Source organism: Sinocyclocheilus anshuiensis, unplaced genomic scaffold (assembly GCF_001515605.1).
Source record: "Sinocyclocheilus anshuiensis isolate Anshui unplaced genomic scaffold, SAMN03320099.WGS_v1.1 scaffold1215, whole genome shotgun sequence".
Classification (NCBI taxonomy): Eukaryota; Metazoa; Chordata; class Actinopteri; order Cypriniformes; family Cyprinidae; genus Sinocyclocheilus; species Sinocyclocheilus anshuiensis.
In genome coordinates, this window is record NW_015540933.1 from 281,812 (window position 1) to 294,323 (window position 12,512).

The window sequence follows — 12,512 nt, forward strand, 5'->3', positions numbered from 1 at the left end:
GTTTTTGTAAGAAAAATATCCATATTTCAAACGTAATAAACACTTTTCTCTCACTTCCGGTATCTGTCATATGCGGAAGCCGTGTCGGCGGATGACGTAGCACATCGGCGTTGCGTGATTAGTGAGGAATGCGAAGAGAGAACAAAACAAAACGCTGGTCACGAATTAGAAGTACAAACAGAGGATTTGCAAAGAAAAATGTCGGAGGATTTCAAAATAAACTGTTTTATGAACGTAATCAACTGTGTTTACGTGAATACTCGTCAAAAGACAATTCAACATCATTTTGTGTGTAATTCTCCGTTCATGCGACGCGAGAGAGTACTCGCGCGCTGTGAGACGCGCTTTCTGTGTGTGTATGCTTTGGTGTCTGTGCTCTGAAAACCGGACCGAATTGAGTTCTCTCTTGCGTTGTCAGATTCATCTATATGTCTGCTCTTCTCTTACTCCCACATATTGACATTTTTTAACGTTTTATGAGACGTGCAGCAAGTGTATTTTAGCCTATGTCCCGCCCATTCATATGTACGCACCTAACCTCCTAACTATGCAGCAGATTCGTTCTGAATGAATCTCTTCCCAAATCGTCCCTCCCTAACATTTTCGTCTCGTTTTTATTCGTTGACGAAAATATCAATATATTTTCGTCATAATTTTTGTCATTCAAAAATAGTTTTAGTTAGTTATCGTCTCATTGATTATGTTTGAAATATGGATATTTTTCTTACAAAAACGTATGCATTCACTACAGGAGGCCTTTATTCACCCCCGGATCCGTGTGAGGCACGTTTTATTATGAATGCGTGCGCTTTATTTGACGACTTGTGGACTGTTCAACTGCAACACCCGCTGACTGCAATGATAGAGCTTGGAATAGCCAGGATGTCTGCTCTTCTTTTGCTCCCACATATTGACATTTTTTAACGTTTTATGAGACGTGCAGCAAGTGTATTTTAGCTTATGTCCCGCCGGTTCATTTGTACGCATCTAACCTCCTAACTATGCAGCTTCTGAATGAATTAGTTTGGGGTCATTCTTGAACGATTCGTTCATTTTGAATGAATCTTTAATGTGACTCGGGAAGAACGAGTCGTCTCGGGGAGTGATTCGTTCAGTCGCGCATGCGCAACATCCTATAGGTTCTGACTCAAAGGTCCAAGTCGGTAAAATGATCCGAACTTCCCATCACTAGAATGAATCTCTTCAAATCGTCCCTCCCTAACATTTTCGTCTCGTTTTTATTCGTTGACGAAAATGTCAATACATTTTCGTCATAGTTTTTGTCATTCAAAAAGAGTTTTAGTTCATTATCGTCTCGTTGACATCGGTGAAAAAAATGTCGTTGAGGAAAATTATGCCGAAAATTATTCGTCAACGAAATTAACACTGCCTCCCACACATTGAAAAGTTCAAATCCGTGAGTTCACCATTTTCATCCATGTGTGCCTAATTATACCCAGCAGACAGATTATATACTTTGCACATTGTTTTTGTCCTTCAGCTTGCTGGAGAAGTCTGATGCATTTTAAATAGTACATGGCATGTTTTCTCACCATCTTTTTGAAACTATTTTGTTTTTTTTCTGCCTGTAAGAGATGTGGGAGCGATGCCAATATGTCATTCCCCAATTCTCCTCCAAACCAAACAATCACTATTACCTTTGATAGACTGGCCACACAAGGCCATTAGTCATTATAATCGACATGAACTGCCATTTGCAACCCATTTCACTGCAGTGATTTGATGCGTTTCTGAGTGAAGGATGTTTAAAGAAAAAAAAATGCAAGGCAAGATTTGATTTTATCCATTGGGAATTGATTGGATTGTGAAAAGTGGGCGGACCAAATGCAGGCTTGATAAAACATTACTTAAATTGCTATTCGCCTATTGGTTAACAATACCCAATGTGATGTCAGTGGAAGTAAAAAGTCATTGCAGACGAGAAGCAAGTTGTTGCATTCTGATCAAAGATTACGAGAAATGGTTTTCTTTGGAATAACATGCACCAATGAATTGTTCACAATGAAACCAGAACCACATATTAAATAGAGATAGTTCACACCAAAACGAACTTGCCTCCACTCTTAAAAATATAGGTTCTTAATTAGCATTGATGGTTCCATGAAGAACGTTAATCATCCATTGAACCTTTCCATTGAACAAATGGAATCTGGAATGGAATCTGTCTACATTGTGTCTCTCTTCACATCCTCTCCTCCCACACATCTACACTACCTGCACATTTCCGCTCCGTCTACCTTCGACAGACACCACATATGTTGCCAATGTCTCCTCCCTACCTTGTGCTTTCCCCACAGAGAGTGAGAGGAGACTAGCGCTGCATTATCTCACACATAAAACAGTTTTCATCGCCCATGCCATGCATTTCAGTGTCACGAGAGGTCAGAATACCTCCCTGTTAGTGGAGATGTATAAAAATAGCACTAGAGGGAATAGATAGTAGGAGAACTGGGAATAGTGCGGTCTTGTTGAAACAGATTTTGATGAACAAAGAGATATGCTGCTCTCGCTCTTGGCTAGAGGTCGTCAATTGGTTGAAACTGTGACTTTGAGATGAAAGCCAGTCCCTGGAAAGCTCCTTTTTGGTAATTGTTGTAATTATGAGACACACCAAACAGGATGTTTGGTAGCTACTGAGAGAAAACTTCCTTTTAGCCAGAGCATCATGTACAATGTGGCAGCCCTTACTCTGGGCAATCTGGAACCATCCCGTGTACACTGCAGAAAAAGTGGACCTTCTGACTTTTTCAGATTTGCTGTTCTGATTTTAGGGGAACATCTGAGGAATTCTGCTAAAATTACTTAGAAAATCAAGCCAAACTAAAAGTAGACATTTAGTGGTAGCTGAAAGCATAATCAATAAGCCAAAATATTGTAAAAATGAACAAATGAGAGGGCATGGGATGTGTAGAAATTTCTACATTTTTCAATGTGGACTCACTGGGCCCACCTAATTATAAGTTAAGTTAAGTTGGCATTTATATCCAATGTGGCTTTTCCAACATGCGTGTTCTGCTTTACACTATTAAAAATAAAGGTTCAAAAAGGGGGTTATCACAATTCTAAACTATTCTGGGTTCCTCAAAACCCAAAGCAGTCAGGTAGGCAATTCATTTACAGCTGTAAGCTGAGAGTGTTGAACGCATTCTGGCGGTCTTTGCTTTCTAGCAATGCATTAGCCTGGCATGAGCCATTTGAGCTATAGGAGCGTTTGGCAGGTAGCCACATGTTAAAGTTGTCTCATCTCATACTTATCACCCCAAGACATATTTTAACATGGTCTGTGGTTATTGGCTACATGTGTAAGTTCCTGTCAAGCTGCATTTTGTGTCAATTTGATGTAAATGTATTAGAGGCTAACATAACAGCTTGGGTCAGAAAAGTTCAAGATCATTTTGACAGGCAACGTTTTTGTATGGAAACGAATCAGACGTGTCAACTCATTTTGCTGCTGAAATTTAAATCAAAGACACTATTAAAACATTTCTTACAACATTCGCAAAGAGCGCTCACTTTAGTCTAAAAAGATGGTATTTGGGAAACTTAATGACCAAATAACAAAAATCTAAATTTATAATGTTGCATAATTTTACATTGCCAGAAAATGCAGTCATTCTCTATATCCTCTGGACTTGCTGCACTAGATTAATCACGTATACTCTAAAAATTACTATAATGTAATGACAATATCTGCAGTTATTAAATAATGAAATGAATAAACCTTGCAGTGTTAACTCTCTTGTAATTTCATGATTAACAATTTGTAATTTTCTTTAGGGGAGCAGGAACATTTAGTTCTGATTGTCACCAGAATTAAGAAATACGATTTTCACTGTCCAGCACACCATAAGGAAAACATTCCCCTGATCCATCTCAAAAATAACATGGTGGGCCAAAAATGTGACCATCATTTAGAGGTTGGACTTGTCATTTTAAAAACTTACTACAAAAAGTACAATTACATAAGAGGAGCAGAGGGGCCTTGTATCACCATGAAGTGGTTTATTTTGCAGTAATGACCAGCTGATTATACTTTCCCTGCTTATTGCACAGCTAAATATGCTCACCAAAATATGTTCGACATGAAACATTAAACTGAGTTGAAATTATTCCCTAATTTTACCTGTAATATTAATGCTGAAGAGCTCTGAGGAAATTTAGTAAGATAGTGGAAATTTCATTTATATGAAATTAAACAGAACAAGTCCGCAATGTCAGAGCTGAAAGTAGCGCCGGTTGTAGTTACCCAGATGAGTAGACTGATATACAGCATTGCCATGAGCAACATTGAATGACAACATTGAATTAAAATCAAGCATTTTAGAGAGCACTGTAAATGAATCACAAAAGCACTTTTTAGTTTGATTTGTTTAAATATAATAATTTTCCCCCAGATTTTTAAATGCCTTCACACTGAAGCAAGGTGTGTCCTTATAACACAGTCTGTCATTATAACACAGTGCCTCACAGTTTGTGCTTCTGCAGCGTACGTGTGGATCTAAGCCATGTCATATCCCTCCTCTGTCCTTGTGGCTGGCTGTTGCTGAGGCTTTGGAAACGAAAGCACCCTCTTTAACTCAACTCGTTAATAGCCGTGATTAAGGCAGTGGAGCATTGGGCAGAAGGAGTTCAGGGACCTGAGTGAAACTGCCTCCTTCATTTTCTCTGGTTGAACAAAGTCCTCCTTCCCAAACCGTTGACTCTAACCTCAAAAAAAAAAAAAAGGACGAAAGAAGAGTTGATCCCAGACTTTCACCAGCACCACATGCAAAGCTTGCCAGGAGATGTTATCAACCACTGCTGCCCTATTTTTCCCCATAGTGACTGTGAGTGGAATACCAGCAGGGACAGGCAAAAACCACACTCTTGGATTACCCTGGAAATGGATGGGATGGTGGGTTTGGGGGGAAACCAATACATTGTGGGGAATGTACAATGCCAGCCATGTATTTGTATTATTTTTAATGCGTATTTTAATTATAAATTTCTAATAATAGTCAAAATGATAATTTTTGTCATTTGTTTGCTACTTAAGATGTACCTATTTCATGCCTCAGTCAATGATGTCAACAACACCAAAATTATTTTAATGTAATAGGAGACTATTCTTTTCCATTTCTAGCACACTTTTTGGCCTCTGTGACATAATCTTGGGTAATGGTTGCGTGACTGGAAGACTGCATTTAATGTCTGTGCTTCAGTCTCCCATGGGTGGTCTTCGATTGAACATACTTATAGCAATTGCTGCATTATGAATATCTCAAAATCTCCTTTTTTTCTATGTAGGAATCAGTTTACCCTGGGATGCAAAGAACTTAATAATTGTGTGGCCCAACAAAACGCATGTTTTTCAAGGGGTTTGATTACAGGAAGGTTTTAATTCATGACTATGGACTGACAGTGTTTTATATACAGTATATATATATATAAAAATTTTTTTTTGAAACTTTTGCATTTACATGCTTTTTGTTAGCACTTGATTTTTGTGTTTAATGTGTTAATATCATAAAATCATGGGTAATGTAACTATAAATGAGCCATAACTCATTCTTGGCTGCTTGAGGACATGGAAACCAAATTATTTTTTATAAAAGGTGCGGGGATATTATGAGATGTACTGTTATGAAGAAATCCCTAAAAGCTATTGGACTACAAAATGTGAGGAGAACTGATTACATGCATGATCTATGAGGAAATAAAGCATGTTCTTGTACTCTTCATGCCATTGCCTTTATAAAAAGGGGAAAATTGTTCATATGTCTCTCACAAGCCTTTCACTTCTGCCTTCATTATTATGCTTTGTTTTGACAACACACAGGTCAGTGTGTGTACTGTTGTTATGTGCAGTTACATCATGGTCACACATGAAGGCAACATATTAATAAAGATAATTAATCAATAGCTCTTTTTCAACATGATCTGGTTGCATAAAGAAGAGAGACCTTTGTTAGGAGTAGAAATGCTTTATTTCATCCCAAATTTAACTTGATGTTGCATAGGGTTTTATTAATATTTTCTAGCCATATATACCAGAATGCCTAACTGTTATTTACAAATGTTTCTTCAGCAACATTCTGGAGTCAGCAATTAAATCAGCAAAAATCTGTTTTGGTTATTTAGTTTAATACATATTAACATGTATTTGGCTGATTTTGCATTTGTTCTTGCACTCTAACATGCACTATTATTTATTTGAATCCTAAGTAACAGTGTTCCCCAAAACAAAGACCAACAGATTCAAATTTAGTACTCAAAGATGGAGTTGCTGTCAAATCCTGTTCAAAACCCCATTCATGCAATTTGCACACATTTGCCTTCTAATTTAATTGTATTAACTGTGAATGCAATAGTAAAGTGATGCGTGGAACTGCTTTCGTCAGTGAGAAAAGTAACGATGACTTAACAGCTTTACATTTTTTATATCAGGCTACACATTTCTGTTTTGCCTATCCACGGAGTAAAACATGAACACAGTGTCGAGATAAATGTGCATTTTATATGCATTTTAGGCATAAAACTTGTCATACTGTAAAATCATCGACCCCTATATCACATATCAGCTTATAGTATTACGTCAGTTACAAAATTATTTGCTCAAGTGCTTTTTTTTTCTTTCCAATTCCAGCATTTTTTTTTTACAAGTACGAACGATATAATTAACCAAAATGATTCGATTGAAATTTTCCCAAAAATTCGATTGGAATTTTTATCCTAATTTGGAACCAATCCTCTTTATTAATGAGAATTGTCTCATACAGGAACAACATAATACAAACCAAGTTTAGAACACTCAAATGTCTGTGTAATAACATACAATAAAAAAGTATTAATAAAAACGTAAAAAGAAAAAAGTATTTCAAAACTCCCATAGCTTTCTTATTTAACTCTCCAGTAGCAATACAATAATAATAATAATAATAAAAAAAATAATGTTTGAGTTTTATTTTATCAAGTATAATCTTAATTGATAATTAGAGGATTAATTTATTCCATTATGATAAGAGGACATTTTGATAGAAATTCCACTAATGTTTACATCCATTTACTTTGTGATAATTTCTGTGTTCGTTTAAAAAAAAAAAAATAGTTTTTACGTTTTTTAAAAGTGCAAAAAATGCAATTAAATGTGACGTGGTTTACTTTGATTTCATTTTTTTAAATGTAAAAGCATCACGGTTTCATTTTTGCTCTAACCATAACGAAGATTATCGTTCAAAAACTCATATCAAACAGAGTATAACTGATACATACCCAAAGGCAAAACGAAGAAAAACGGTAGCCAACAAAGAATAAACATCCCCACGACGATGGCGAGGGTTTTAGCAGCTTTCTTCTCCCTGGAGAACTTCATGAGTCTCACGGACAGTGAACTTCTGAACGGGTGATTTTTGGTTTTGGAGCTCGAGCTGGAATCCTCCGGCATGCTCCTGCAATGTATCCTCAGCACCACTTCCATTGATTTATCTCTCTCCCGTTTCACACCCGCTTCCAAACTTTTTGTAGTCCTGCGGGCCACGATGTATACTCTAGTGTACATGACTAAAATCACCATGAGCGGGAGGTAGAATGAGAATAAAGAGGAGAACAGAGCATAACCCGGTTCCTCCGTGATGCTGCAGATGCTCTCGTCAGAAGGTGGAGGCTCTTTCCATCCCAAAAGCGGTCCGATGGAAATCACCATTGAGGAAACCCAGACCACAACGAGTATGACACCTGCTTTCCGTTCAGTCATGATAGTGGGGTATTTCAGACAGTATTTTACCCCGATGTACCTGTCTATAGATATAATGCATAAACTTAAAATAGACGCCGTGCAACAGAGCACACTTTTTGTAGTCCTGCGGGCCACGATGTATACTCTAGTGTACATGACTAAAATCACCATGAGCGGGAGGTAGAATGAGAATAAAGAGGAGAACAGAGCATAACCCGGTTCCTCCGTGATGCTGCAGATGCTCTCGTCAGAAGGTGGAGGCTCTTTCCATCCCAAAAGCGGTCCGATGGAAATCACCATTGAGGAAACCCAGACCACAACGAGTATGACACCTGCTTTCCGTTCAGTCATGATAGTGGGGTATTTCAGACAGTATTTTACCCCGATGTACCTGTCTATAGATATAATGCATAAACTTAAAATAGACGCCGTGCAACAGAGCACATCCACCGCTGCCCAGATGTTGCAGAAGACCCGACCGAAAACCCAGCATCCCAGCACCTCCAGAGACGCGGAGAACGGGAGGACAATGATACTAAGCAGAAGGTCCGCTATGGCCAGGTTCACAATGAAGAAGTTGGTGACCGTCTGCAAATGTCTGTTGCAGAGCACCGACAGAATAACCAAAATGTTTCCGACGATCGCCACCAAAATGAAAACGGCCAGAAAGACTCCGACACCGATGACTTGAGAGTCGAGGGTGATGCCCTCACAGGTGGTGTTGCTGATGTTGGAGAGAAAGTCCGAGGGGAATTCATTCTTGCTCTCGTTCAGCAGTTTAGAAAATGTCATTTTGAAACTCCATAAAGACGACTTTTACTGGTTTGGTCCGAAGCTGTCGACTGGTCGGTTCATGGTGAGTTTCATCTTCATTATCACTCTTGGAAGTTGTTTTCAGATTCTTCAGATGGATCCGTTACTTTGTGAGATAAAGCCTATTTATAAAATGTTGCCAGTTAAACACCTCGTTACACCTACATTTTTCTTTGGTGGCATAACCTGTAAAATAATTTGAACTGTTTTTAAACTATTTTGAGGTAGAATAATCTAATAAGCAACAAATATGCTCCCAAGTCTATAAAACCACAGTGCCGATGCACTGCAGGTCTTATTGAGAGGCTGCTTCTGATGGCATCCTCGACCACTCCAAACTGGATTACAGAGACTCAATGTGGACCCCAGTGCTCCAGGTCTCCTCCTCCCCCAGCTCTGAGAACTTGGTGACGCGTCGCACACTTGCTGCAGATCTTCATGTGACCACTAGAGGGTTCTGTATTATTGTTGCACAGAGGAGGACTGTTTTCATTTTGCAATGCATAATACATTTTATCAGTAGCTTACATTATTCAGACCAACGTGGTCATGTCAATTTTATTTGTATAGAATTTTAACAACATATATATTGCTTCAAAAAGGCTTTTACAGAAATCCATTCCTTACACTCTTAAAAATAAAGAACATCCATGGAACCTTATCATTCCACAAAAGGTTTTTCATTGTGGATTTTTGAAATGTTAGGAATTGTTCACTGAACACTGAACACATTATAGTCTCAAACATAATTAATTTGTCTATTTTACAGCACTGATTTTAAAGCATTCCTCATGATCTTTCTATATTACAGTTCTACTAAAAAAGTAACACTGAAAAACAAAACTTTAGTAATATTTCATGTTTTATGTGTGCAAAACCCCTCAACACAACATGTCACTTTCCATTTGCATATCTGATGAATGTTAATCGTGCTGTCTACAATAAAATGTACCAAATACCACATTTTTGTGCAGTAGAAAAACTGTTTTTGTCATGACAGCTTTCTGAATAAAAATAAACCTCTTTAAACTCTGTGCAGTAAAGTCAGACTTAATGCTATTCCTACTGACGCTGTGCAGCTGCCAATCTGCCACCTGTAAGTCCAGATGCATACTAAAAGCTGAGGGGCAATTTAAGAGCCACAGGGTCCCTTGATGAGGAGTTGGAAGGAAGCGATTAGGTGAAGAAACTCTGGTAAAATAGTATTGGGATACACATTAAGAATATGCGAGACACTGCACATGAATGTCAATCACAGTCAGTGTTTAAATATTTTATGTTGCCTTCCAGGTTGTCATCACTGATGGCATCAGGGAGTTGCGCAGATGCTTATATTGAAAAATCTGAAATGTAAATTCTACATAGATGTCTTGGGATTTGTCTTATCATATGACATGTGAACATTAAATACAACATCAGAGATGACGGTCATGCTCACCATGGCTGAATTTATTTGATCAAAATACAGTAAAAACAGTAATATTGTATACATAAATATTCTTACAAATTAAAATAACTATTACTGTATATTTTAAAATATATTTTTTCCTGTGATGGCAAAGCTGAATTTTTAGCAGTAATTACTCTAGTCTTCACTGTTTCATGATCCTTCTTAAATCATTCTGCTTGGTGCTTGATTATTATTGGGGCTAAATTATTAATAATGTTTCTTAAAATTATCGATGTTGAAAATATTTTGTCTGGTTAATATTTTTGTGGAAACTGATACATTTTTTTTCACGATTCATTTATGAATAGAAAATTCCATGATCAGTGTTCATTTGAAATAGAGTTTGCTGTAATTTTGATAAAATAAATGCAGCCTTGGTGAACATAAGAGACTTTCAAAACATAAAAAAAAACTATATTATTCCAAACTTTTGCAGTGTATATTACAGCTGTAACTTAACTGAATATAAGCAGTATACATGCTGTTGCGAGGATGAATCTGTTGTCTGTAGTGTTGTGTGCAGCTGTTCCAAGTTCCTTTCCTAATCCTATGCAAAGAAGCTTAGTTCCAGCTGAGAAGAGGAAAAAGAGGCTACAATTCACACATGATCACCAAATCTGAATAGCTAAAATTGGATAGACACTGCATGGCCTGCAAAATCCTGCCTGCAAAAGGCAGATGGTATGGTCAGAATCTGGCCCATCATAAATCCACACATCATTCCTGCTTTGTGTCAACAGGGCACAGTGGTGACGCTGGTGTAACAGCCTTGGAAATATTTTCTTGTGACACATTAGACCAACCGCCCATCGTCCGAATAACGCAGGTTGCCTGAGTACTGCTTTGATTATGTGTACACATATAGCCACTAACTAGCCATTTTCAGATTTTGCTCTGGTCCTTCAGATCTGTGGAAGTGGAAGGTTTTAAAGTATGAATGTGCAGCCAGAAAGTCTGCAGAAACTGCATGGAGTGAGTCAGCATGGTAAAAATCCCCAAGGATTGTTTCCAGCACTCTACTGAAATCATAATGCAAAAATTCTGCCTATTGTGAAGACAAAAGCAGGTTTAGTTTGAGACTGTAAAGTAGTCATTATGAAACCAAGAAAAACAGCAAGGGACATAATTTGGTCTAATCAATTATTCTGCATTATAGGCTATGAATGACAACATGAACTGCATTTCTCTCAAGATGTGCACGTCTGCATATCTATACTGGACTATAATATATGAATATATCACAAATGATACTTCATTTGAAGTTGCAAATATAAAATAAATATATATTTAACTAATATATTTACCTGAATTTCTAATTTTACAGTATGGTACTGTAAGTAATTGTAGTAAATCAGCTCAAAAGGGAAATATTATAGCTGGTTATGATTAATAATAAATATTTAGATTAGATCTTCGAATTAACTGTAGCAGAATCAATATTACCATTACTAGCACAGTTTATGGCTTTCACGTTAGGAAAATTTGCATTGCATTTTTCTGCTACAGATTTAATATAGTTATTGATCTCTGACACTCACTGTGTTGTCTTAGACTGTGGAGTCTAAACTGAATGTAATACCATTGAAGGATTCAGTGCTATGCTCTAATTGAAATGACACTATGCACGCGCTGTCTGCTTTAGAACACGATGACGTCCTTCGGGTTTGTGATTGATAGAAGTTGAATATGAGTCACACAGCAAATGAACACCAGTCGCTTTTACCTCTCCGATGAGAGCCACCATCATCTCTCGCATCAGAGATTATTACCTACACACAACCAGGCTTCACATTGCTATCTGTGTCAAAGTGATGCAAAGGCACTTTGTTATGCTGATTAGGAAACAGTTTTGTAGTTCTAATAGACCTTGCACTGAAAGCATATCTGCTGTCGACGGATGTTATTTTATTTTGCAGTGATGAAACATTCAAGATTCACAGCCGACACAGTTTGAAGGGATGGTTGAGCCATTGGTCTAGCTAATTTAACCACAGAAAACCACTGATTGGGCCAAACAGAAGCACAGCTCCAGCATAGAATCTGTAGGTTTCACACACACTTTTATTAGAGGGTGATTCCCCTGACAATGATCCCTGTTCCCAGTCTACTTGTCGCAGTCCCAGTCCATTTCCACACCACTCAATGTGGAAAATTCCAGCTGCCAATCACCCCTTCCAGCTGTCCCAGCTTCAAATAGAGAAGAATTTGAACCAAATATTAGCTCAGCATTAAGACTTAAAGTGTTTCTATGAAATATGCTACTCACACACTTAAGAAAACAAATGTAGCATGTTTTATGTTTTAGTTCACTATAATATAACATTTATGTTGTAAACAAATTTATATATATATATATATATATATATATACAGTAATATACACAGTGCCGTGCGAAAGTATTCAAACCCCTTAATTTTTTTCATGTTTTGTTATGTTGCAGCCTTATGTTAAAATGCTTTAAATTACTTTTTTTCCCACATCAATCTACACTCCATACACCATAATGGCAAAGCA

At 37.4% G+C, this 12,512-nt stretch overlaps 1 protein-coding gene across 1 annotated transcript in view; it reads right to left on the reverse strand.

Annotated features, from left to right (window-relative positions):
* Window positions 1-8,575, reverse strand: part of LOC107689480 (alpha-1D adrenergic receptor-like) — a 10,535-nt gene extending 1,960 nt beyond the window's left edge. The window contains exons 1-2 of the mRNA XM_016487475.1: window positions 8,127-8,575; window positions 7,273-7,793 (exon numbers count right to left, since the gene is read on the reverse strand). Coding sequence (XP_016342961.1) covers window positions 7,273-7,793; window positions 8,127-8,527 — 922 coding nt within the window. The 5' untranslated portion in view covers window positions 8,528-8,575. The remainder of the gene's footprint in view (window positions 1-7,272; window positions 7,794-8,126) is intronic.
* Window positions 8,576-12,512: the final 3,937 nt, after the last annotated feature.